Consider the following 26,318-nt stretch of genomic DNA (forward strand, 5'->3'; position numbering starts at 1 on the left):
AATAGATATATTTTAATAGACAGATAGATATTATTGAATAAATGATTTTTTTTTTAAGTTTACTTTTGTACTCCCTTCCAAATAGGCGCAATCCACACACCCTTCCTGTACAGGAATTCTGAGCAGGTAGCACTGGGGCCCGGGAAGAGCCACTCTTCACTCCCGCCCTGGGTTGGGCCACACCTGCATCCTGGGACTGCATCCTTATTGGCTGGGCAGCCTCCATTGTGAGGTAGCTCTGGCCTCCTCCTCGCAGAGGTAGACGGGCGCGGAGCCTGGCCCCACATCCAGGCACCTGCAGTCCAATGGTGCCTTCCTCCTCCCGGGCACACTGTTCACTTTGCCCTATAGCGTTAAGGGCTGAACTGGGAGGGACCGGAAGCCCGGAGGAGTCCTGGCGTGTGGCCGACCGATCGTGAAGGGCCCTGAGGGTCATGCCGAGATGAGACTCTCATAAGTGCCCCCAAAGCCAGGTGAGGCCCAGTCAACATCAGCTTCTCCTGCCACCAGCGCTCCACTGATCCGCACACTTGGGCGTCAGTCTGGGTCAGGCACCCTCGGGAAACGGGAACCAGTGTCTTGGGCCTGCAGCCCTGGTTTCTCTGGAGAAAAACCCATGGGAGGCTGGTTCAAGGCTGTTACAGGCCTTTCCCCTGAGCTGCCACCCCCGTCCCACCTTGTTGAAGATGTCACTGCTTGGAAGGGACTTCCACAGCTCCTTGGATGATGGGTCCAAGTCACTTTTGGAGAGGAACAGCAATGTCACTGCAGAGAACGTCCATCCTGCTGAGGAAGCCAGCGGCTTATCGTAAGTGGCTGTCCTGCCCTTCTAGATCTGAGGTCAAGCGCGGCTGCCTTCACAGCTCTGGGCCACATCTGCCCACTTCTGTCTTCCTAACACCTGCACCCCCATGGAACAGGAGACGCGTGGAGGAAACATGAAAGCAGAAACTAAGAAGGTTGATCCGTGCGGCTCTGGGTATTACATGTGCTTCCCGGTTGTCACCGAGAACCCAGATAGAGGAGCCATCCCCAGCATGAGCTTGATTCTAGGAACGCTTTTCTGTCGTAGGCTGGCTGCTCACCCTTCCAGTCTCCTCTGCTCTCCTCTCTTGCTACATCCACTAGTATTTATTCTCTCCCTCCCTCTCCCCTATAAACCCTCCTGGCCCCATGTCCCTACTTTCACTGCTATAAACTCAGACACATGGAACTTTTTCTTAGAACTTTATTGCCAGTTAGACTCTTATCTACTAATCAGATCAGATAATAACCTTGGGCATAATGAGGTTGTAAGTGACCGTACCCAGTGTTGATAAGGATGTCAGGAAATGTCCTTCCTCTAGACCTTTTAAGAAGAATTAAGCTGGGACCTTTCCCGATAGCAATGTTGTATGTCAAATCCTAACACGTATTTATATAAAACATACAAATGCTACTCCTGAAACTAATACTACCCTGTATGTTAACTAACTTGAATTTAAATAAATAAATTTAAAATAAACCATGCAAATACTTATTTGGTATATGCTTCCTTTGGAAGTACACACATGCACACACACACACACACACACACACACACACAACTGGCTGCAGTGGCTCCTTAGGGGTAAAAGAATTGGGAAACTGAGAGGCAGAGAGATTTATATGCACTATGTAAGGTTTCTTGGTTCTCGTTTTTGTTTTACCTTTTGAGTTTCCTACTGTGTGTTACTTAGGTATTTTTAAGTGTAGATATAAATAAGTATAGCCTTTGATGGATAAATACCACTTCTAGGGATTTTTCCGAATGAGATAATAACACAAGTGTGCATGATAATTTTATTGAAGCACCAATGATAATATTGACAGTTTGGAAACAATAGGAGATTATTTAAATAAAATGTGATACCTATATACACAGCCATTACAAGTGATGAAGAAAGCCTATGTTGGTGGAAAGCGTGAAGGACTCACTATTCATAAAATTAATATAGGATACAGTATTATAACGGCTCTCCTTGTGTAAACTTGAGTGCATTTCAAAACAGAAATGCCCAGAGGAATGTTAGCCAAAATACTAACAGTGGTTATTTCCAGTTAGTGGAATTTCACTATTTTGTTTTTATAAGGGCAATGTATCATTTTTCAAGGAAAAATAAAGTTATGCTTTTAAAAATCCCAACATGTATTTTACTCTCCAAGTCCCTGATCTAGAATGCTGTTAGCCAGGGCACATCGTTTCTCCAAAAGTTGGTCTCACTTTTTCCAAGAGATCTGATTCAACTTGGACAAGATGCTGCCGTAGGAAAGAAATGGGAGATGGAAGGACGGAGGGCAGGAAGCAGGGAGACAGAGCACATCTTTTGGACACACTACTATCAAGTAATTGATGAAAGATAAAAAGTGGTGTTTTGTTTTGCTTTTTGCTTTGACATATTTTCCAATGACTGCAGTTACCAAGAAATAAAGGTTATAAAAATGGCCTCTTGGAAGTGAACGTATAACAGGTGCCCCCCCCCACCATCCTCAGGTGAATAGACTGAACTAATGAAGACGCAAGAAGTCGGGGGGAGGGGGGTCCCAACCCTCTCCCAGGTCGGTATTGAACTGGCCCTGACTCCCTAACCACTGAGACAAAGACCTAGAGACATGAGCACAGACTCTAAGGGACTTGCTGTGTGACCATGCTAGGCTGCCTCTAGACAGTTCCAAGACTGCACAAGGAGGTACCTCCAAAGGCCTCCTCAAGGCACCATATTCTACAAGGAAGGGACACGTTCACCTGCTTCAACCAGCCCTTTCTTATCTGTTTTCTATCCACCCAGCTCTACTTCCCCTTCAAGGAGGCCCTTCTAGCAGGTAGGCACCATAACATCAGACCAAAGGTGGTAGTGTCGCTGATGAGGACGAGAATGGTGATGATGGTGGTGGTGGTGATGGTGATGATGCCTCACATCTTAGAAGCACTTCATGATTCCAAGATTCATCATGTCATTACCTCTTCTGATTCTTACCACTTCCCTGGGAGGTAGGCAGGGCAATAATTATCCCCTCTATCTTTCTTTTTTGGCAGATGAAGAAACAGAAGATGTAAGCAGCTAAGGGTCTTTCCAAAGTAGTAACCAAATTTCATAGGTTAATGGCAGAGCTAGAACTCAGAAATCAGTGCTCCTTACCTCTGAGTTCGTTGCTCTTGCACTCAGCTTTTCATTTCAGTTCCTTCTTGATTCTCTTCTCATGATCCTGCCCCACCTTCCACCCCACCCCACCCCACCCCCCGCAGTGAATGGGTGGTACCTTAGCAGAAACTGCCAGCACAGGCATGGAGAGCATTTAGAACCCTGGTACCCAGCACCCTGTAAGACACATAGTTAGCGTTCTGTATGCACAATAACAATTGTTATTAAATTGCATCCAATGCAGAGCATGGAACAGTTCACAGGAATATTGGTTGAGTAAACGGATGAAGGAATGAACTAGAACCAGTAAATACTCCACATAGCAGGAGAAGTTATGTTTTTTTTTTCTAGTGAATGAATTAATAAATAAACTGGCACCAATAATTACTCTATAAATTAAGAAAATCATTAATTATTTCATTGTCCATCTAGATGCCAAGGCCTAGTAGGTCTCAATAAAAATTATTTTAGGGGCGCCTGGGTGGCTCAGTCGGTTAAGCGTCCGACTTCAACTCAGATCACGATCTCGCGGTCCGTGAGTTCAAGCCCCACGTCGGGCTCTGGGCTGATGGCTCGGGGCCTGGAGCCTGCTTCAGATTCTTTGTCTCCCTCTCTCTCTGCCCCTCCCCTGTTCATGCTCTGTCTCTCTGTGTCTCAAAAATAAATAAACGTTTAAAAAAATTAAAAAAAATTATTTTAGTGAATAAACTGAAAGAAATCATTAGATGAATTAATGAATAAACTGGTACTAGGGGCTTATCCAGAATGGTAGCAATTGTCAACCTTTTCTTTCGAGCCTATTGTGGGTTAAGTATGTGTTGAGTCACCTAAACTAGCACCAGCCCTGGATCAGATGTTCCAGAGTTCACCTCATTGGGTTTTGTCCCTCCTCCCAAAGGGTGGCAGGTGCTGAAGATGCTGGAAGGAGCCTGAGCTTTGGATCACCTTTCCCACCCACTAACCCTCTTGTCTCCCCACTCTTCCCTACAGGAGAATGCAAACTTTGATCCATTTACTGAAATGCAACATTGGCACAGGACTCCTGGGGCTTCCCCTGGCCATGAAAAATGCCGGCTTATTGGTAAGAGGGGTCTGTGTGATGGAAACTAGGTTTACCCACTGTTTGGGGGGGGGGGGGTGAGGTAGTATGCCCCTAAGGTCTTTGCACTGTTTATCAATGGGCAGTTTGGGGATACCCTCTGCAATAGGAAATGTGCTTCTTGGCATCAATCCAGCGGAGTCAAATGGAGTGCGGCTGGAGGGGACAGGCCATTACTCTTTTTTGTCCCCCCAGTTTTATTGAGATATAAATGACACAGAGTACCCTACAAGTTTAAGGTGTACCACATAATGACACATATGTATATTGAAAAATGTTTCCAATAAGTTTAGTTAACATCATCTCTTCATGTGTATGTATATATATTATATGTCATCTATTTTGCAAATTTCAAGCAAGCATACCACACACCTGTGTCAGCTATGGTCATCATGTTGCACATTACATCCCCGGTACCTGTTTATCTCCTAACTGGAGGCTTGTACCTTTTGAACCCCTTCATACAACTCCCCCACCCCGCAGCTATTCTTAAAGACCCACCATCCTCACACACTGGCACACACGCTACTTTGCCACAGTCCTCCCCACTCCCTAGAACTATATCCAGCCCATTTCACTCATTTACCTTAGTAGCCTGGTCCCTGCAGATACGTGAGTGTGAGCTCTTGTTTCACACCATTATAGTGGCTGTGAGAACATGGCTTGAAAGACGAGGATGATGAAGGCTTCACCAGTCCCCTGACACCCTGTGTCACCCCACCTCTGTCTCTTTGCTTATGCTGTTCCTTCTCCCTTGGTTCTGCCTTTCGAAATCTGCCTCCTCTGTGAAACTTTACTTTTTCCTATTAAAATTAATGCCACCTTCACCTTGTGTTTTTCGAGAACTTCTGTCTACCTCACCTGGAATCCTTACAGCACTCACAAAGAGGAGATATAATTTTTTAGTATACCTACCTTCCTCATTTCCCTGAAAGCTCTGAGGGCAGGAACTTTCTGATGTATTTTTACACCTCCTCACAAAACCTGCTATAGAGACAGGAACACAGGAAGTCCCAATTCATGTCTATTGAATTGGCCAAGTATACAATTTCTTTTTAGATGATGCTAATTCCTCCTCTCCCAGGCCTGGTTAGTGGTTCCCATGTCAAAAGAAGGCATATCAAGACCCTGGCTTCTTCTGATATGACTTCCAATCTGTCGCAGTTCCAACCCAGAGATGAGACTCTCCCCCTTTGAAATCCTCAGGGTTCTAGAACTTCTGAAGAGTATTATTACCACATGGCCCTCAGGCAAACTGCCTTTGTCAGTGTGGTATTTGCTGTTAGCTCTTTTATCCTCTGATTTTTGCCCCCCAAGAGTCATTAGATTATTTCTCCGCCCCTCCCCCAACTCCCACCAGAACTTCTGACCATGATTCATTTAAGAAATGCATATTGGGCACCTACTATGTGCATTCTTAGGTCCTCGGAATGTGCAAGTAAACGAGATCAAAGGAAGTCTCCCTTATACGGAGGCTGGTGAGATCTAGTGAATTCTAGTGAAATCTAGTGGTGTTCTTGATCTCTCATTTGTTTCTTTGTGATAATGTTACATCAGGTCATATCTATAAAGGCACAAGTGTCCAGCACAGAGGAGGTGAAAGAATCCTTCTTTATGCCCTTCTGATTATATCTGGGAGATTAGAATTAACAATGAGCTAGCTCTGTTTTTTAATCTCATCACACAAATAAAAAATAGAAACTATGTGAGAATAAGATTTTATTAGCTTGACTGTAGTAATCATTTTGCTATGTAGATGTATGTCAAATCATCATGTTGTACACCTTAAATATATACAATCTTTAAAAAAATAAAAGGATTAATGACAAATCAGACATACTGGGGCAATGATTCTTGACTGGGGACACGTTTGCACATACACCCCCCAAGACATTTACAGTGTCTAAGCTGTCACAACTCATGGGGAGAGAGAGTGCTACTGACACCTTGAATAGCGGCCACGTAACGTACTGAACACCCTACAATGCAAGCAGGGCCTCCACAACAAAGGCTCATTTGGAAAATATCACTAATGCCCCTGTTGACAACTCTATGCTGGAGGAAGAGCACCCAGTCATAAGAGGAACCTTGGTCTTCAAGTATCTTGGAGGAGGTGAGGGCCGGGGTGTGAAAAAGGAATGAGGGATCTAGAAGGCAGAACTCAAGGCAGATGAGGAAAAGCATGGGCTGTCTGTGGAGGTGGTGGAATAGTCACGGGCAGTATCCTAGTAGAGATTGGGCTGTCACTTTGCAGTGATGCTAAGAGGTGTTCTAGAAGAACTAGAGTGTCTGGGGCACAAGGACGTTCAGGCAGGGACTTGCATCCCAGAGGCAGCTTTATGATGAGAGGGGCCCAACACCCAGACTGGGAGAGGGCCAGTTATAGGAATGATCAGTCTATGGCTCACTGTCCCCACTTCTTTTTCCCTTCCAGGTGGGTCCCATCAGCCTGCTGGGCATTGGGGTCCTCACCGTGCACTGCATGGTCATCCTGTTGAACTGCGCCCATCACCTCAGTCAGAGGTGAGAATCCTGCTTCTCCCTCACCCCCGTGTCAGGCCCCATCTGTGTTAAGTTTCCTTTGACCACTGACCCAGTTGACCGGCCACTTCTCCAGCCACTGCACCTGCTGCCGTAGATTCTATAGAGCTGGTGGAGAGGATGAGAAAGTCCCAACTGGAAACTCCTAAGTAAGTCCAGGCCCAGCTCTGCCAACCTGCTGGATGACTTTGTCAAGTTCCTGTACCCTTTGACCCTAACTATCCGTACCTGGCAAGATCAAAAGTGATAAAAGATGCCAGCATGCTCTAAACACTGCCATAAATATGCAAGAGACTTAGGATGTCCTTCCTTCCTTCGTATCTCCTCCTGCCCAGCCTCCCCCAGCCCCAAGACACACACCTTGTAAGGGTGATTTGTTCTAGGTAAGCCTCTTTGGGGACAATTTAGTAAGAGCAAAAAGCATAGTTGAAATGAATAGTTCGCAGTGGCCCCGGTCATTAATAAAGCATACGTACAATACTCAGCATTTTCATATTTGAAATCTCGATGCAAAAAAAAAAAAAAAAATCCTGAAACAGAAGTCAAATACAATGAACACAAACAATGCGGAGAGTTTTGTATTTATAAACCAACAAGCCGAGGGTAATTAGTAATTCCTTATAGCCACCTGCCTGGTGGTTCTCTGGGTTCTCTGTCTGCAGCACTTAGGGGCTCCCAAGATCAGAAACTCCCCCCAGGTCAGAGTAGAGAGAGACATCAACTGAAACTCCTCATAAAGCCAAATTATCAAACCCAAATAGGTGTATCTGGAGCATACATGAGTCACACGTAACTTGTAGGCCACTTTCCAGCTCACAAAACACTTTTAAGAGCACTTAACTTATTCAGCAATTAAATGTATTGCCCAATTACACGTGCCGGGTACATGGCCAGAGCTTTAACGAGCCTTTTATTTACTCTTTACAGTAAACCTCCATGGCAGGCACTATTATTATTCCCATCTCACAGATGAGTAAACTGAGACTCGGTTGAGTTAAATGCCTGGCTCAGGGTCACATGGCAGAGCCGGTCTTCGAAGGCCGGTCTGATCTGACCCCACTCTAACCGTTTTGCGTATCTTCTCTCCCCTCAAGCCTACTGGGACAATTATATCACCATGTAGGTTTCTGACATGGTGAAACTCAGCCATTCACGATAGCCTTTTTCTGATTTTTTTTTTATGACTTGTTTTTCTTTTTTTTTTTTTTTTTTTTTTAATATAGAGGTGACAGACTGATGGCCTAAGAGCTTCCCAGTTTTTGATTTGTTTTGTTTTGGCCTGGAGATTTCACATTGGAAAAGAAAAAAAAAAAAAAAAGCAAATTCCACCTTCTCCTTGCCAATTAGACAATCTGGCACCTCCGGGGTCTCATTCCTTCATTTCTCAGGGGGCACCAAATCCCAAACAATCCCTCTTTGGGCGCCTGGGTGGCTCAGTTGATTAAGCATCTGACTTTGGCTCAGGTTGTGATCTCACGGTTTGTGAGTTCAAGTCCCGCTTCAGGTGACCCTGCTTCTCTCTCTCCCTCCCTCTCTCTTTCTCTCTGCCCCTCACTCACTTGCACCCTCTCTCTCTCAAAAAAAAAAAATCACTTTCAGAACAGACGGTGGTATTGCTACTGTCTCCACTGTTCCCCCTTCTGGTGCACCAGCCCCTCTCACCATATTACTGATACCTGTCTGGCCCCATAGCTTTTGAATTTGTAACCCTCAGACTAATACGTTTGCCACTCCTATGCAGTGTGACCTCATTTGTATTTGGAATGCCAAGCACAATGAGCAATAATAAAAATAAGGATCGAGCCATGTTTCCAAAGCATCTCCACATTCATCTGTCCCTGTCCCTTCCCCCAACCCCAGACTGCGTGTGAAAAACACTGAGGCTCAGAAGTCTAAAGAGACTTGCTCAAGGTCTCCTGGCCATCTGAGGGGGTGTGTTGGGATTTAAGCCCAAGACCCAAGTCTCGGTCTCCTGCCCTGTCCCAGCTACTCCCCTCAATCATACAGTTAGCACTGGGGATCCATTCCTTGGCTACCTGCTGCTCCCACTTGCTTAGAGATGGTTCCTCAGTAGGGCCTTCCCTGCCCTTAGGAAGGGCCACCTAGGGAAGAGGGACAAGACAGATTGGAACTTGGGTGTCACATCCTACAGGGGTGCTGGGCAAAAGCCTAAGTACCACGTTTGCATGGGATCTGGTCTGAGGCAGGCACCTCAAATGTCCCAACATCCTCAGCAGTGGGAAGGAAGGAATAAAGTCCAGAAAAGACCATTACTGGCTTAGCCATACCCGCACCCCCTCTGCCCCTATTTCCTCCTCCCCCTAACTAGGTTTGCACACCTCACACCTTTCATGTCCCTGCTTTCCTGGTTTGCAGACCTAAGTCAATGCACAGCTACTGTTAAGTTAAAATTTTTCTTTCACTTAAATATTAGCGTTTAAAGAGACAACTATAGGGGCGCCTGGGTGGCCCAGTCAGTGAAGCGTCCAACTTCGGCTCAGGTCATGATCTCACAATTCATGGGATCAAGCCCTGCATCGGGCTCTGTGCTGACAGCTCAGAGCCTGGAGCCTGCTTCGGATTCTGTGTCTCCTTCTCTCTGTGTACCTCCCCTGCTCACACTCTGTCTCTGTCTCTCTCTCAAAAATAAACATTAAAAAAAAATTCTGTTTCAAAGACAACTACAAAAAAGAAGAAAAGGCAGACTCCTGAAAGCTTTTAAAGTGTATTATAAAATAGCTCGTTAATACTATTACTGGGAAATTCCCAGGATGCTCCATGTTAGCACACAAATATATAATAATGACTCACTTTGGGAGTAAATTGCACCTTTAACACAAACGGTTCCAGTTACACATTCTTGTCCTTTCCCTAGATGGCAAAAGACTTTTGTGAACTATGGAGAGGCCATGATGTACAGCCTAGAAACCTGCCCAAACGCCTGGCTGAGGACCCACTCGGCGTGGGGCAGGTAGTAGTCGTTGCTGTCCTACTGGTAGTGGTGGGCGTAGTAATAACAATGATAATCCTCACCTGATCTTCCTTTATTTTTAGTTACACAGTTTGTAAGAATATGTTCTTACAAACCACCAAACAACCCAGGGAACCTTCCCTGAGAACTCCAGCCCCATCTTGCTCTTCATCCATTACGTATCCACTGATACATCTAGGTAGTAAATATCCCTCTGGACTTTTTCTCTGCACGTGCATGAATATACGTGTGTGAGTGGAAATGTAGATTGCATTTTGCATTTTCTTTTACACTAATTAGAACTTTTTTTTTTTTTTTTGGAAATTTGCTCTTTCATCTAACGACATGTCGCTAATTTCTCTCCACGCTGAGACATAGACATCTACCTGATTATATCTATTTTTTGTGATTTAATAAAAACGTGGGATTTGTTAGTCAACTACAGTCACAGTACAATCACCATATATTTCCCCTTCCGTATTCATCCTGCCAAACACAAAAGGAAGCATGTACCAGTATGGCTTTTGTCACGTGAATCACCACCAGGGGTCACTCCTTGGTCGGTGGAATCCCCTTGCTGAGTATCACAGTTTAGAACGACAGAATTTGAATCTTCTTTCTCAGAAGTCCCTGGCCATGGAATGACACACATGGAATGATCCAGTGGTCCAAGGGGGAGAAAATTGTCAAATTTAAGCAAGGTCCAGTGCTACTTTTCTATGTGATACTGATACATGGTATCCAGTGTTCCTGTGGGAGTCAACCCTCTAGGATATGTAGAGCTGAGTGGGCAGCACAGCCTCTGGGAGGTGCCCCAGTGGGACTTAGCTTCTGCCACTTCCTGTCATTTATATCAAGACAATGGAGATCATCATAAAATTTGTCCCCTGCTAAACTGCTATGGATGAAGAGCTTTGTCCGTGCTGCCACCACCACATGACCATGCCAGGGGGATGGAGGTTTTCCAAGTGTCTCTGTCTGTGACCAAGTCACAGTGTTTGCCTTCAACATATGCAGCCCGCATGGGCTGGGCACATCATTCACATCCCGCACGGGCTGGGCACATCTCTCTCTACCTGCAAAGACATACAGCTGGTTTCCGATGGCTATAGATGATGTGTGGAATGTTCTTGGGGATGGCAGGGGGCTGGTCACCTCTGGCATGGTCCAAGTCCTAGTTTCGGGATTCAGAACTTACAGGTAATTTTGATTTCCTGACTAGTCAGCACTTCCAAACACCCAGATGCTATGTATGAGGTGCCCAAGAGGGAGCAAAGCTGGCATGCTTGTAACCGGGCAAAAGGCCCTCCACGGTGGCTAAATCCCACTGGTATGTTCTCGGATCCATGGTGTGCACATCTGTGAAGCTCCTGTTTGGACCTGGCCCCCCAACAATGAAGACCTTCCCTCTCTTGGCATCACCAACTGGGGCTAAAGACGAGCAGCTGTGGCCAACCTGAGGACAGGAGCTGTCTCTAGGGGCGGTGGGGGAAGGGTGGTGTCATGGTGTACCATGTTGCTTTCCTGGGCTTGTCTCCGGGCTTCAACACTGGCATCAACTCCATGGCATCCTGTGGCAGCTTAAGATGGTCCCAGGCTTACCTGATTATTTTTTAAGGTTCACAATGTTCCTCAGTGGGGATGTGTGCCATAGTTTCATTGAAGCCTTCCCTTAATGGTAAACATTCAGGCTGTCCCTTGCTTGATGAAAGTGCCTGGTACACAAGATGTTTTTCTGTGTCTTAGCTCCTCTGATCATCTCCACAACCTTGTAGGTAGGCAGGGTGGGTCTTTATTGTCCTGGAAATATGAGATGACCAAGGCTCATAAGGAAAAAAATATCACGTCCACAAATAGATATAAGATAGTGGTTGTGCGGAAATTCGACCCAAACCTAACATTTCAGCCTTTCCCAGCAGAGCCCTTCAGGAGGTAGTGAGTCAGTATTGTGGCTGCCAAGATCCCTTCTTCAGCCCCTCTCTTGGGAGTCTCAGTAGGTCATCGCTCTCTTGACCAGGAGTCACTCTAATGATCAGACAGGTGAGGTCATGGGGCAGTAATAATGAATGACTCACAATTGCTCACCCTTTCTCACCAAGATTTATGTTTCTGATGACACCCCAAATAAAATTTTCAAGTAAGAAGCGTCCTTAGAGACCATCGTATCCAGGCAATTCAGTGGAGGACCATAAAGCCCAGATAGGGCAATAAAAGTGCCCAATGTTACCTAGGAATTTAGTGGCAGAGCAAGAACTAGAATCCAGAACACCTAGCTTCCACCCATTCCATGCACCATTTCTCTAGAGCCCCAGTAACTGCAAAAGAGTTGGGAAAATATCTTAAGCAATGATTTGTAATTTTTCGTGTGCAAAAGGGATACCTAGGAACTTGATGTAGGCAACAATCATCGATGGATGCTCAAGCCATTAGGTGAAAGGTAACTGGGAAACTTTATAAAGAAAGACTACACTGACACCACCTGGTCCCAGGTATTAATCTTAGCATCTCATGTTTAGAAATGAGATAACCAGACACAATGTGTCTTATAATGGGATATAGTGGGGACCCGGAAATATGCTTAGCAGAGCAATAAAGAAAAACTCTCAATCTAGTCAAGCTGCTAGATCTAATATCAGTTCACAGGAAACACAGGGGATGGAGAAATATGATAACTGACATTACGAAGAAGTCATCAACCAAATCTAGTAAGTGAAACATACTATAGGATAAATTCTCTGGTGTCTTCAGCCCTCACCAAAAAGTTAAAAGTTACAAGGAATAAAAGAAAGCAGAGCAAAGGGAATATAGCGGTTCTAAAAACTTAAGAGACATAGTAACGAAATGCAATGTATAGACTTGTTTAGAAATCAGACGGAAGGGGCGCCTGGGTGGCTCAGTCAGTTAAACGTCTGGCTCTTGATTTTGGCTCAGGTCATGATGTCATGGTTTGTGAGACCAAGGCCCACATCAGCCTCCAGTTCTACCTCTCCTTCTACCACTCAAGTTCTCTCTCTCTCTCTCCAAAAAATAAATGAATAAATCAGCGGTAAAATAGATGGTTTTGAGGCAATTGGAGAAATCTGAATGTGGGCTGTTATTAAATGACATAAAGAAATTATTAATTTTGCAAGTGATGATAATGGCACATTTGATATAAATATATATATATATATATATTTTTTTTTTTAAGTCCTTGTCCATAAGAGCTGCATATGGAATTATTTACAGATGAAGTGCCTTAAGTTCTCTAGTTTGCTGCAAATACTCCAACAAAATAAGCATGTGTGTGGTAGGGGTAAAGGGATAGATGGAAGAGGACTGGCAAAAAATTAATAAGTATTGAAGCTGGAAGGGGCACACGAGGAGTCAGTGGATTATTGTCATTGCTTTTGCATGTGTTTGAAAATTTCCATAATAAAGAGAGAGAGAACATCTCTGTTCTGGTCTCGCATGATGCCACCGAGCTTCTGATTTGATAAGCTGATATGAGAGCCAGGAATCTGTATTTTTTGCATAAACCTCAGGCAATTCTGATACAATTGGTACTACAGAGCAGCTTTGCAAACCACTGCTCTAAACTGATCTAAGGTCCGCAGCCATCCCACGCTGAATGCATCTCCAAATTTGGGACAATTGAAGAATCCAAAAAGAGTAATGACAATAAAAGATTATGATACATTACATTTAAAAAATTAACGTGCAGTTTTTTGTGATACAAAATAAGAGGAAGAATGTATCTTTCTTAAATGCCAATTGATGAATTCAGAAAAAATGAGAGTTAGAAAAACATCACCATGCAACCACTGATAAAATAGTTGATTCAGACAAGGATCATCAATGACCATTAAGACCCTTTGGTTTGAGAGGAAGGGGATATTCATACCATGTCAGTTTTACCTCTGGATTATAACAAGAGAAATGCACATCTACAAGGGACAGGTCTGACAGCCTTCACCACAGTGGAGCCACAGGATACCATGTGGTTTCCAATATGATGGAAAAAGTACAAAATATCCCTATGGGTTATGCTTGCAAAAATACTTACCTGAATCTAATCATGAGGAAACAATCATCCAAGTCCACAGTGTGGACCATTCTACAACACAATTGGCCTGGACTGTTCTCCAAAAGCCAATGTCACGGAAAACCAAAAAATGTGCGTGTTCTATGTGGATAACCACTAGAAACAAAACCACATGCAATATGTAAACCATGATTGGATCCTGAATCCAAAAAATAACTAACAGCTATAAAAGACATTTTGGAGATAATTGAGCTATTTAAATTATGGACTATGTATTTGAGGATATTGAAGTTGATTTTCTGGATATTATGATCTTAAGAGGGATATGCTGAGAGAGTCAAGGTTGAAGTGTTAGGATATCTGCAATTGACTTTCAAATGGTTCTGGAAAAAACTGCGTGTGTGAGTGTGTGTGTGTGTGTGTGTGTGTGTGTTTGGATGAATACATACACTCATATACACATACATATTTATATAATGCAGTTAAGGCCAAAAGTTAACAAGTGGTATATTTAGTTTAAAGGATATATGAGTGTTCATTATACCTGTCTCTCAATTGTTTCTGTGAACTTGAAAATTTCCAAAATAAAAAAAATGTAGGAAAATATCACAAATAACAACAGAAATGATCACTTCAAAAAACAAAAATAAGTGCATTTTAAAAAGTAATTTGTTTTCTCTCTCTGTCTCTTCTTTTCTGGCTCAGGTACACTGTCAGCTTCTTACTAATCACCACCCAACTGGGATTCTGCAGTGTTTATTTTATGTTTATGGCAGACAATTTACAACAGGTAAAGAAGCTTCTTCTGGACAGAGTGGGAGAAAAACAGACATCCCTAAGGCTTCTTTAGCAAAAGTATAGTGTTTGGATCATGGGAGAAAAGTGGCTGCATTTCTACTCCCCGATCAGACTACTTGGGAGTTCTCTCAGTCCTGGGAATCACTTTTGTAAAGGATTATTGAGAAGCCAAAGCAACATCTGAGGAGTGTAACCACGATGGAGGGAGAGGCTTGCAATTATGTCCAATCAAAAATAATTGAGAATTTGTAGCCTGAAACATGTCTGTGAGATTCACTTCAGGTATGGCGGGGTTGTCACACAGAAGGTGACTAACTAAATATAAGACAAGCAAGCTGCAATCTTGCCCTCATTGCATTCCCAAGAGGCATTATGAATCAGTCACAGCATTCTTTATTGGCTTCATGGGCTAGAGGGAGCATAATCAGTTTTGCGCAAACAGCCAAGTATGGTACGTGAAATAGTCAAGAAGATAGATTCCACTCAGTATTCAGAGCTTTCTGACTTTTAGGGCTCTCTTAAGTTAAAGAAGATATGCTTGTGTTATCAACTCCTGTTCTCTGGGTGAATGAAAGGAAACCATGTGGCAGGAAAGAAGAGGTTGAGTTAGATCACAAAAGGACCCTTCAGCTTTGAGATTTTAAGACTCTAAGGGTTTCCTATTGTGACAGTCATGGGCACTACAGATGAGGTTACCAGATTTGACAAATAAAAATACACAACACACAGTTAAATTGGAATTTCAGATATGCAGCAAATATTTTTTATTTTTTTACTATGAGTATGTCCTATGGAATATTCGGGACATCCTTTTACTAAAAAGCTATTTGCTTATTATCTGAAGTTGAAACTTCACTGGGCATCCTGTGTTTAATCTGGCAACTCTAAATACACTGCCCCGCATTGTGTCTACATCAGATGGTGGAAGAAGCCCACATGACGTCCAACAACTGCCAACCCAGGAAGTTCCTGGTGCTGGCCCCGATCCTGGACATCCGCTTCTACATGCTGACAATCCTGCCCTTCCTGATGCTGTTGGTGTTTATCCAGAACCTCAAGCTGCTGTCCATCTTCTCATCGCTGGCCAACATCACCACGCTGGGGAGCATGGCTCTGATCTTTGAGTATATCGTTCAGGTCTGTGCCTGAAACCACTGCAGGAGGGGGTTGTGAGACACCTGGGGAAGGTGAGTACCATGATGGGCAGGTGAAGGTGAGGAAGGTAACCTGCTCCGAGCAGCCTCTGCTAAAGGGACATGTGTGAACACTTCTGCCCCACGAGCTGTAAAAGCTAGTCATCATCTTCGTCATGGTCGTTGTCGTCACACTGGGTAACAGTGAGTCATTCAACAATTAGTTATTGAACGCCTTCTGTGATCCAGGCATTGAGCAAATGGGGCCGGGATTCACTGGTAAGCGAAACTGATGGGGCTATCTGCCTTCATGGAGGTTACATTCATTTACGGAGATAAACCTCAACAAATAACCAACAAAAATTGTAACAATGGTAGGTTGACAAGGGACGCATATATGATAAAGAAATTTTCTTTCCTTGGTGCCAGGTTCTTTACATGTATTAACTCATTGACTCTTTATGACGATACTATTTGGCAAGTACTACCCTTATCCTCAGTGTACAGACAAGGAAACTGATAAACTGAAAGTAATTTTTTTGCGAATTCCAACCAGTTTACCTCCCAAGCCCATGCTTTGCTATTAACACAGGCCCTGAAATTCTACCATTATAGCTTCATTTCTTTGAATCGGAAAGTCTTTGGGGCTATGTTACTTTCCTATTGCTGCTGTAACAAATCATCACAGATCTAGCCGTTCAAAACAACACAAATTTATCTTAGAGTTCTGTAGGTCTCACTGGAATAAAATCAAGGTGTCAGCCCGACTGGGTTTCTTTCTGGAAGCTTATGGGGAGAATCTGTTTTCTGGCCTGCTCCAGCTTCTAAAGGCTGTCCACATGCCTTGGGCTCATGGCCCCCTTCCTTCTCCAAAGCTAAGAATGTAAGGCTGAATCTTTCCCCTGCCGCCATCTCTCTAGTTCTGTCTTCTGATTCCCTTTTCCACTTTTAAAGACCCTTGTGATTACATTGGACCCACGCAGATAATCCAGGATAATCTCTTTATTTCAAGGTCAGCTGATTAGCAACCTTAATTCGGTCTGAAAACTTAATGCTCCCTTGCCATGTAATGTAACATATTCAGAGTTTCCAGGGACTAGGATATAGACATCTTTGGGAAAGAGCCACTGTTCTGCCCGTCACAGGAGTCTATTGAATAATCATTCCCGCTGCACCTGTACCAGCTACTAGACTGCACAGCCCTGGGAACAGTGGTGAGAAAGAGGCGTTGGAGAACGTGAAGACAGGAGACCTGAATTCTTATCTGGGTCATGCCCCTAACTTGCAAATAGCCTCGGGCAACTCCCTTCCCCTCCCTCGCTCCCACTTTCCCCACATGTAAAGATGTGGGAAATCAAAATGTGGTAAATATAGACAATGTATTCCTTAAGAAGGAATGAACTTCTGATCTGTACTACAACATGAATGAACTTTAAAGACACCGGGCTCAGTGAAATAAGCCAGTCACAAAAAGACAGATACATGATTTCACTTATATGAGGTGATGGGGGGGAGTGCAGCTGGGCAATAGGGGGTTACTATTTCATGAATAATACAAAGTTTAAGTTTGGGAGGATAAAAAAGTTCTGGAGATGGGTGGTGATGACGGTTGTAGCTCAGTGGGAATGTACTTAATACCGCTGGATTGTACCCTTACATGTTTATAAAACGGTAAATTTTAGGCCATATATAATTTACTGCAATAAAAAATAAAGAACTTCTTTTAAAAACAGGAAGGCTGATTCATCTCTAGCTATCTCTAGCTACCGTGTCTCTGTTGATGACACATATGGCCCAGCTTTCTACCAACTCTCTACCAGGCAAAGTTTGGGGATGACGTCTACGCCATGGCAAAACGAAGGTCCTTCTTCTACTTCCTTTCAGGAGATTCCAGATCCCAGCAACCTCCCCTTGATGGCAAGCTGGAAGACCTTCCTGCTGTTCTTTGGTACAGCCATCTTCACATTTGAAGGTGTTGGTATGGTAAGATGGATGAGGGCTCTGCGTGACTGGTCCCTGTTGCCCTCTAGGGAAGCCAGCTTTTCCAGATATCCAGAAGTATTTATGAAGTGCAGAATGTGATCTTCTCCTGATGGGAGGGAAAATCAGGACCCACCTGCTGGGCACCAACTGCTCCATGCACCACACTAAGCCTTGAAGACTGAATGTGAATTTACTCACTAGCCTAGATGGAGTAGGGCACTCCTGGCCATAGAAAATAGAAAATAAAAAGGGGTGTGGCCCTTCTTGACCCTGGGCCACCTGGAAAAGGATGTCTGTGTCTGTGGGGGAACCCTACTCCTTCACAAGGTGCCACATTTCTTACTACTTTTTTTTTTTTTCTTTCTCAATCTCCTTTCTCCTCAGGTCTTGCCTCTCAAAAATCAGATGAGGGATCCACAGCAGTTTCCTTTTGTTCTGTACTTGGGGATGTCCCTTGTCATCACCCTCTACATCTGCCTGGGGACACTGGGATACATGAAGTTTGGGTCAAGCACCCAAGCCAGCATCACCCTCAACTTGCCCAACTGCTGGTACGCCCATCCTTGCCTGCCTGGGGGGAGAAGGGGAGGTGAGTCATGGGATCTGAGCCTCAGCAACAGAACGCGGCATCCCCTAGGGTTATCATTGGCACCAGATATTAACTGCTAATATTAGGATTATAACAGGTAGGTGTGATAATCCAGACATCGTACATTGTCTCATTGAGTCCTCACAACAGCCCTACGAGTTACCATTATTATCATCAGCTCCATTTAATGGATGAGGAAGTTGCTCTTTGGAGAGGCTGTGTGCAATTTCCCCAGCTCACAATGTGTGTGAGAAGCTGAAACTTGAAACTGAATCTGTCCGACTCTGTGGTTTAAAGACCCTAAAATGAAACAATCTGGGAGTGTTTGGGAAACACAAACAGCAACAACAAAAAGTATAACTCCAAAACGATGACTGGGAGTCCTGCCCACAGATCACTACTCAGGCCCCCGGTTCCAGAAATGGGCCTAGGCTGCCATTGCTGTGCTCCAGTGGGGATTTAGTTTTGGAGTTTTTACATTTGATCGCTCATTTATTTATGCATGCATTCATTCATTCTTCCAGGTACCAATCCGGGGCGGGGGGGTGGGGGGCGCTGGCACATAGCATCATCGAGTGTGAGCTATCCTCATTATTCCGGCACTATAGTGAGTGCATTGTGACTAGGCAGTCAGTATAGCCAGGCATTTCACAGCAAAGGTTTCAAAACTAAGTAAAGGAATTTGCATCCTGGTTCTTATGTGACCCTGGACAAGCTGCCTCATCTTGCAGACCTCATTCCCATCCTCAGCAAAATGAGGATAATACTAATGCCTATTTGTCTAGGCTTGGTTATGCTCCAGTAATAAACAACTCCAAAATCTCCGTGGCTGAATACACACACACACACACACACACACACACGCTTGATTCTATGCTCAAGTTGCCCGCCCCTTACGGGGTGGCTGGGGCTCAGCTCTGCACCATCCCCTCCCCAGGACACAGAATGCTGAGACAGCCACTCCCTAAAACGTTGCCATGGCAGAATGCAGTGAATCATGCCCTTCACCATGGAGCTGCTAAATGTTCCCTGGGAAGTGACCTACATCTCTTCAGCTTGCACTTCCTTGGTCAAAACAACTCCCAGGGCCACACCTCACTCCCGGGGGCAAAGAAGTGAAATTCTACCAGTTGTCTGGAAGAACGGGAAGCACTGGTGAACAGCAGAAACAAATGACTGTCACATTATCTCGAAGAGTGATTGTGAGGATTAACTGGTTTAATGTACATAAAATGCTTAGAAAAGCATCTGGCACAGAGTAAGTACTCATCGAGTATTAGCTACGATCATCGCTGTGTCTTCCCGAAGCCTTGTTCTTTCATGGGGAGTAGAATGATGGGGCATTCATTTCCCACAAGGCCACAGTTGTAAAATGAGACAAATATCACCAGCCCACCCACCTCATTGTGCGGTGGTGGAATAAGGCATGGGATAATAATATGGGATTTCTTTGAAGTCACGACTTACATTACACCAGTAAGACATCATTCTAATACGCTGTTCCTGGTCAGGGCAGTTCGGGCTGCCGCTAGCTACATTGGGCAGGGCACTTTCCTTATGGGGACCTCAGCTGGAAAACGTAGCCCATGAGCACGTCACACCTGCTCTGAACCTGGCTGGCCATCAGCTTCCCCAGAGGAGCCTTAGACAAGTACCCCTTCCCAATAAGAGAAAGACCCACAGCCCAAGAAAACGATGGGCATGAGCACACAGTTCACAGGCAGATTTTTTAAATGGCATGTTATACATTTGAAAAGATCATTTGTTTCCTTCATAATAACAGAAATGCCAGGAAAAAAAAAAAAAAAACAGAATGGCAAAGACCAGCACACGTTCACAGGCTGTGTTTTGGCAAGGATGTGGGGAAGCAAGTACTTCTATACGCTAGGACAACAAAGGGGCAGTATGTCAGTAGCTCTCAAAAGTTTAAATTGCATATACTTTTAGCCAGCATTTATACTTCTCAGGTTGTATGCTAAATGTGCATAGATATCTATGTGCAAGCGTATACTTCCCAGCATTCTTTACCAGCAAAAGACGTGGAATAATCTAAATATCCATGATTTGAAGACTAGTCAAAAACAATTATAGTATATGCTGTAGGAATACCAAGCATCTATTAAATAGAAGCCACATCTGTGTGGACTACTAGGAAACAATCTCCGTAGGGGTGCCTGCGTGGCTCAGTGGGTTAAGCGTCCAACTCTTGATCTCAGCTCAGGTCATGGTCTCCCAGGTCGTGGGACTGAGCCCCATATAGGGCTCTGTGCAAATGGCGCAGAGCCTACTTGGGATTCTCTCTCTCCTTCTCTCTGCCCCTCCCCCACTTGTGCAGAGTCTGCTTGGGATTCTTTCTCTCTCTGTCTCTCAAAATAAATAAATAAAATTTAAAAAAAAGAAAGAAAGCAATCTCCAAGAAATATCTAATGAACAAAAATGGAGCTTAGCATTATATAGAGTATGCGACCACGTGTGTGTAAGTGTGTATACATTTGGTATAAGCTTGTATATACACTGATTATTTCTGAAAGAGCTACAAGAAAACTGTTAGAGGAGGTGTCTATGGAAAGAAAAACTGGAGGCTGGGAATTAAGGGTAGGAGGGAAGCTTTTCACTGCATGACTTTTGAACTGGAAACTATATACAGATACACTTTTTTTAAGAAGTGAAAGAATAAAAGGCACAGATTCCTGAGCCATAGGCCAGTTGGATCAGAATCTCCAGGAACGTGCACTTTTAGAAGCTTCCCAGGTGGCTCTAATGGCGGGTCGAGCCCGAGTCAATGGAAGTTAGCCAGTTCTGTAACTCAGTGACAAGGTACCAGCTTCTGAGCAACGAGTGAGTCTTGAATGGCCCTTCCCAGAGCCACATTACATTTCACGTCCTATCCATCTCTCTGCAGGCCGTACCAGTCGGTCAAGCTGCTCTACTCCATTGGCATCTTCTTCACCTACGCCCTCCAGTTCCACGTCCCGGCCGACATCATCCTCCCCTTCGCCGTCTCCCAGGTGTCAGAGAGGTGGACGCTGTTTGTAGACCTGTCTGTCCGCATAGCCTTGGTCTGTCTGACCTGTGAGTAAGATAAAAGGGCACCCTTTGCCCAAAGCTGTGGCTGTGAGTCACACTGGCATCTATCCCACTATCACTGGCTCTGCCACTTACTTTCTTTGCGACCTTGTGCAAGACACTTCGCCTCCCTGAACCTCAACTTTCCACCTGAAAAACGGGCTTACTTAGAACCACCACATGTTGCAGACATCTCTGCTGCCTACACATGGAAAGTAGACACTGGCTGGTTTATGGGAGAAAAAAAATACCATTCATTCAATCACGCTCCTATATGCCTGCTGTATGTATGCCAGGCATCACACTGACGTTGTCGAATACTCATGACAGCCTAGCGACGTAATATCACCAACAGGAGGAACTGTGGCCCAGAGAAGTTGGGTAACACACTCAGATCATAGAGCTGCTAAATGACAGAGCTGGGGTTTGAGCCACAGGTTGTGTAGTACCTAAGTCTGTTTTCCATCACGTGCCATATTCCTTCCTATCCTAAATTAAGATCGAGGCACTTATCTAAAGTGGTGTTGAACTGCAGGGGAAAACAAGAGGCTGATTTGTTATAGTCTTAGCGATCATTTTTGGGGTGCAATCTTTTCTCCTCTCCCCCTCCGATCTTCCTTCCTTAATGCTTCCTTCCATTCATTTATTCACTCTTTCATCCTACATTAGGCACTGTTGTAGATGTTTGGGAAACATCATGAACAGGCTGGGGAATGTTTTCTCTGAAGCATGTCCAGAGAAAGGAAATGAGAAAAGGTGCCCCGTGAGGAAAGGGAAAAAGAACTAGGGATGTTTTTCCTAGAGAAGCAAAGCCTTGGGGAATTTCTGTATCTGTCCTTAAGGAATATCTGTCTTCAAACACCTGTGGGATACTGTGCAAGAGAGAGAGAAAATGAAGTCTTAAAGACTCCAGGAGTCAGAGTTTAAAGTTGAGGAAATCCAGTCTCGGTTCAGGGTCAGGAGAAATTGTGTAATTCTAGGAGCCTTCTAGCAGAAGAATATGCTATCCGATGTTACGCTTCACATAAATGGAGTTCTATTGGCAGAAACAGCACTCCTGCTCGATTTAAGGTATCACAGAGTTTCCAGTATGTACCCAAGACATTTGGGCCCTGTAGCTCTATTGTTTTGAGATCATTCCTAGTAGGAATGGTCTAAGTTGAAGAGAAAAACTGAGGCCACTTGAGATCAGGGAAGGCAGTGCTAGACAGAGCTGACCTTCTAATGATATGCACTGCTTCTGTTATACCATGGGTGACCACTTCCTCCTCCTTTATTCATCTGTCAGTTCCATTATTCCTTATTCATTCAACAGTCATTTGTTGAGCACCTACTATTGTGCTAGGCACCTGGGATACAATAATGAATAATAAAGCAGACGTGGCGCCTGCCCTCATGAGGCTTACCGTCGAGTAAGAAACATATGCAAGGAAATAATTATAGTGCATTGTGATCAGTGTTAAGAGGGTACATAATGATGTAACATATGATGGTTAAGATCATAAGAGGAGGATGCCCTAAAAGCACACAAAGGTCCTATGCTTTAGGCTAGGCCAGGTCAGGAAGTCCTCTCTGGTGGAATGATGGTTCAGTTAAGACCTAAGAGACAAGTAGGAGGTAGAGGAGGAGTAAAGAATGTACCACGTGTAGGAAGCACGCTATGCACGGATCTGAGGTAAGTACTTATGGCCTCTTTGGAGAACTAAAAGCAGCGGGGAGTGATAAGACACGAAGCCAGGGGATCTGGAAGGGCCCAAGTCATCAGGGACCTTGTGCTAAGGAGACTGGGCACTGGGGAACCGCGAAAGATCTGTGAGCAGTGGGTTGGCGTGACCAGATATGAACCTTCTAGAGAACCCCTGCAGTCTATCTTGCATTATAGCTTTACTATAACATATTTTCTCTGCTCTGTCAGTGTGAGCTCTCCGGGAGGACACTGAGCTTTCTCTGTGCCTTCTCCAGTAAGCAATTTATTAAATATCTGAGGAGGGAAAACTGGACAGGACCATCCCATCAGAGGGGTGATGAATCCTCAACTGCAAGAGTTGATGAGTCTCTCTCATTCTCTGTTTGGATGTGTTGCAGCAATTTCAGAAAGAGGTGATGTTTTCTTCAGATCCAGGAAGCTAGTATGGGTGCTTCCCAGGGCAGTTTTTTCCCTAATTTGTTCATAGGAAAATCATATGGTTGTACAAAGTGAAGTCACATGAATTGTATGTTTGTTCACTCAAACATTATTGAAATTGGACTCGCCTGGAGGAAGAGAAGGGAATGAAAGAGAAGAGAAGAGGAGGGAGCAGACAGCCTAAGGCTGTTTTATGTTCTTTTTAATTTACCAGGATCCTTCTAGCAGTAGGGAAACAAGTGGTTGAGATTCTGACAACAAATCCATCTCTCATTTTTTATTCATTCTTGCTTCTAGACAGTAGCTGTATTTTGTAGAGTAGTATAGATTCACAGTAGATTCAGTGTCTAAGAGTCAAACGTTTATTGAGCACTTACTTTATACCAAGTTCTTTCATATACAAGGGAGGCAGCATAGTGGAGCAGAAAGAGCCTTAGGCATTTCAATGGATTCTCATCTCAGAGAATGTATGACCTTGGCCACATCTCATTCCCTCTAGACCTCTAGATTTCCCCATCTCTTTAATGAGAACGTAATAATAGATAAGTGGTAGAGGAGACTTTCTAACAACTATGATATGTGAAAAACCCAAAGGAGGGGTGCCACCCAGGTGCCTGGGTGGCTTAGTCAGTGAAGTGTCAGACTCTTGATTTCAGCTCAGGTCAAGATCTCACAGTTCATGGGCTCAAACCCCATGCCGAGCTCCACGCTGACAGCATGGAGCCTGTTTGGGATTCTCTCTCTCTCTCTTCCACTTGTGCTCTTTCTTGCTTAAAATAAATAGATAAGTTTAAAAAAAAATAAAAGGAGAGCACCTACATTGGTGTTTAAAACAGAGGTGGGAGTCCAGAGCCACAGTGCCTGACCTACTGTTCACGTCCTCGATGGGATCTTTCCCCACCATTCCCATTTTCCCATCATTTCCCACCATCATTTCCCAAAATAGTCGGTCAGGCATCTGTGGGGTTATCAGGCTCCAAAGAAATGGTTTGTTTCTGAGCTCCCTTCTTGCAGCAACACTCAGTGATTCTAAATTTCTTCTCTCGTTGCAGGTGTCTCAGCCATCCTCATCCCCCGCCTGGACCTGGTCATCTCCTTTGTGGGCTCCGTGAGCAGCAGCGCCCTGGCCCTCATCATCCCGCCCCTCCTGGAGCTCATCACCTTTTATCCTGAAGACATGAGCTGTGTCACCATTGCAAAGGACATCATGATCAGCATCCTGGGCCTTTTGGGGTGTGTATTCGGGACATACCAAGCCCTCTATGAGTTGATCCAACCCATCAGCCATTCCGTAGCCAACGCCACAGGTGTCTATGCCTAATTATCTATTTTTATTCTAATCGCTCTCCCCTCCTCCCACCCCCAACTTGACTTCCGTTGTGGATGTTATATACGTTCGTCAAACCCCAACATCTCTCTATTAATTAGCGGCATCTTTATCTTTCCAGGAGAAATGGACCTGACACAAGTCAGTACTCATACCCCTCAGGGTATGCCTTTTTTGGTTTGGGATTGCTTCGGAGGTCTTTTGTACCTATGAACCAAACCCTCATTCGACCGTTTGTACCATCAACCTCATTTACTGGGAAAAGGAATGCCATTCACTCATGACATTCCTGGAAACAGACAAAGCAGAGATGGAAACGCAAAAGCAATTGTTTTCTCTAATCTGCAGTTGCTGCCCTTAAGGCATAAGATTTAGAAAAGTGGATATTGGGGGAAGGGGGATTTTCTATTCAAATATTCTTCTTTTTTTTAAACTTTGTTTATTTTGAGGGGGAGAGAGAGAGAGAGAGAGAGAGAGAATCTCAAGCAGGCTTGATGCTGGCAGCGCTGAGCCCAACACGGGGCTCCATCCCACGAACTGTGAGATCATTACCTGGGCCAAGATCAAGAGCTGGATGCTTAACCAACTGAGCCACCCAGGCTGGATGTTGTTCTAAGTGGAAGAGTCACAGACAGAACAAAAACAGAACTTAGCACTAATTTTACCCAACCATTTGGCCCTGCCACTAATTTCCAGTGGTATCTTGGGCAAGTTCCCTCACTCACTCTCTCTGACACCGTTTTCCCATCTATGAAATGAAGGACTAGACGGATTTGTTGTTAAGGATTCATCTAGATCTGACATTCTGAAAGAGGAAAAAAAATTAATTTATCTTTCAACCACGTGTGAAAATCAAGGTGTTTGCCATCAGCAAGACATGCTATTGCCCCGGAGATACATGCCTACCAGAAGTAGGGTAGGGATACAAATTTATTTCTGAGCAATCTGTCATTATGGTAACTTCCCTACGTAGAAGGACATCACCTTTCTTTTTCTTCTCTGATATCTTAAGTCCACTTACAGCCATTTAGGCTGACGAGGCTGAACGATTTGTGTGAAGGAGAAGGATTTCATCATGTGCAAGGACTATCGACCTACTTAAAAAAAATACCTAGTTTGGGGAAGGGTTTTGAAAAATAGACAATCTTATGCTCTGCAGATGGGGGTATACATTGCTATGGCTTTTCTAAAGGGCAATTTTACGACACATAAGTCTTCAAATGTGTAGCCCTCTGACCCATTAAACCTGGGAATTTATCCTAAGAATATTTTGTGTTTGCAAAACTTTATGCAAAAGGAGAGCTTGTATTTTGATAACAGTAAAAAGTTGGAAACAAACATCCAACGTTAGGTTAAATTATGATTTATCCCAAATAAAATGGTATGATGCCCCCAAACATTACAAAAATTCACCTATTGATATGCAAATATATTTGTGGTTGATCAGTAGGGAAAAGCTGTTTTATTAAAAATAGTATGTGAGATATATAAAAACATTTAT

General features: G+C 44.2%; 1 protein-coding gene and 1 pseudogene across 5 annotated transcripts; one reads left to right on the forward strand and one right to left on the reverse strand.

The window, feature by feature from the left end:
- Positions 1 to 26,318, forward strand: SLC36A3 (solute carrier family 36 member 3). Of its 5 annotated transcripts, XM_049647968.1 has the most exons (12): positions 2 to 473; positions 687 to 808; positions 4,152 to 4,242; positions 6,695 to 6,783; positions 9,677 to 9,772; positions 14,502 to 14,586; positions 15,513 to 15,731; positions 17,612 to 17,710; positions 18,095 to 18,261; positions 21,202 to 21,371; positions 24,543 to 24,723; positions 24,939 to 26,318. In XM_049647968.1, exons 2-12 carry the CDS (start codon positions 687 to 689, stop codon positions 25,099 to 25,101), a joined length of 1,482 nt encoding a protein of 493 aa, XP_049503925.1. In that variant the 5' UTR covers positions 2 to 473; the 3' UTR covers positions 25,102 to 26,318. The 5 variants fall into 5 exon arrangements, with proteins under 5 accessions (XP_049503927.1, XP_049503925.1, XP_049503924.1 ...); XM_049647970.1 differs by lacking the exon at positions 687 to 808 and having other exon boundaries at positions 1 to 473; XM_049647967.1 differs by having other exon boundaries at positions 3 to 808.
- Positions 9,846 to 11,773, reverse strand: LOC125934535 (rab9 effector protein with kelch motifs-like; annotated as a pseudogene).

Source organism: Panthera uncia, assembly GCF_023721935.1.
Source record: "Panthera uncia isolate 11264 chromosome A1 unlocalized genomic scaffold, Puncia_PCG_1.0 HiC_scaffold_17, whole genome shotgun sequence".
Taxonomy (NCBI): Eukaryota; Metazoa; Chordata; class Mammalia; order Carnivora; family Felidae; genus Panthera; species Panthera uncia.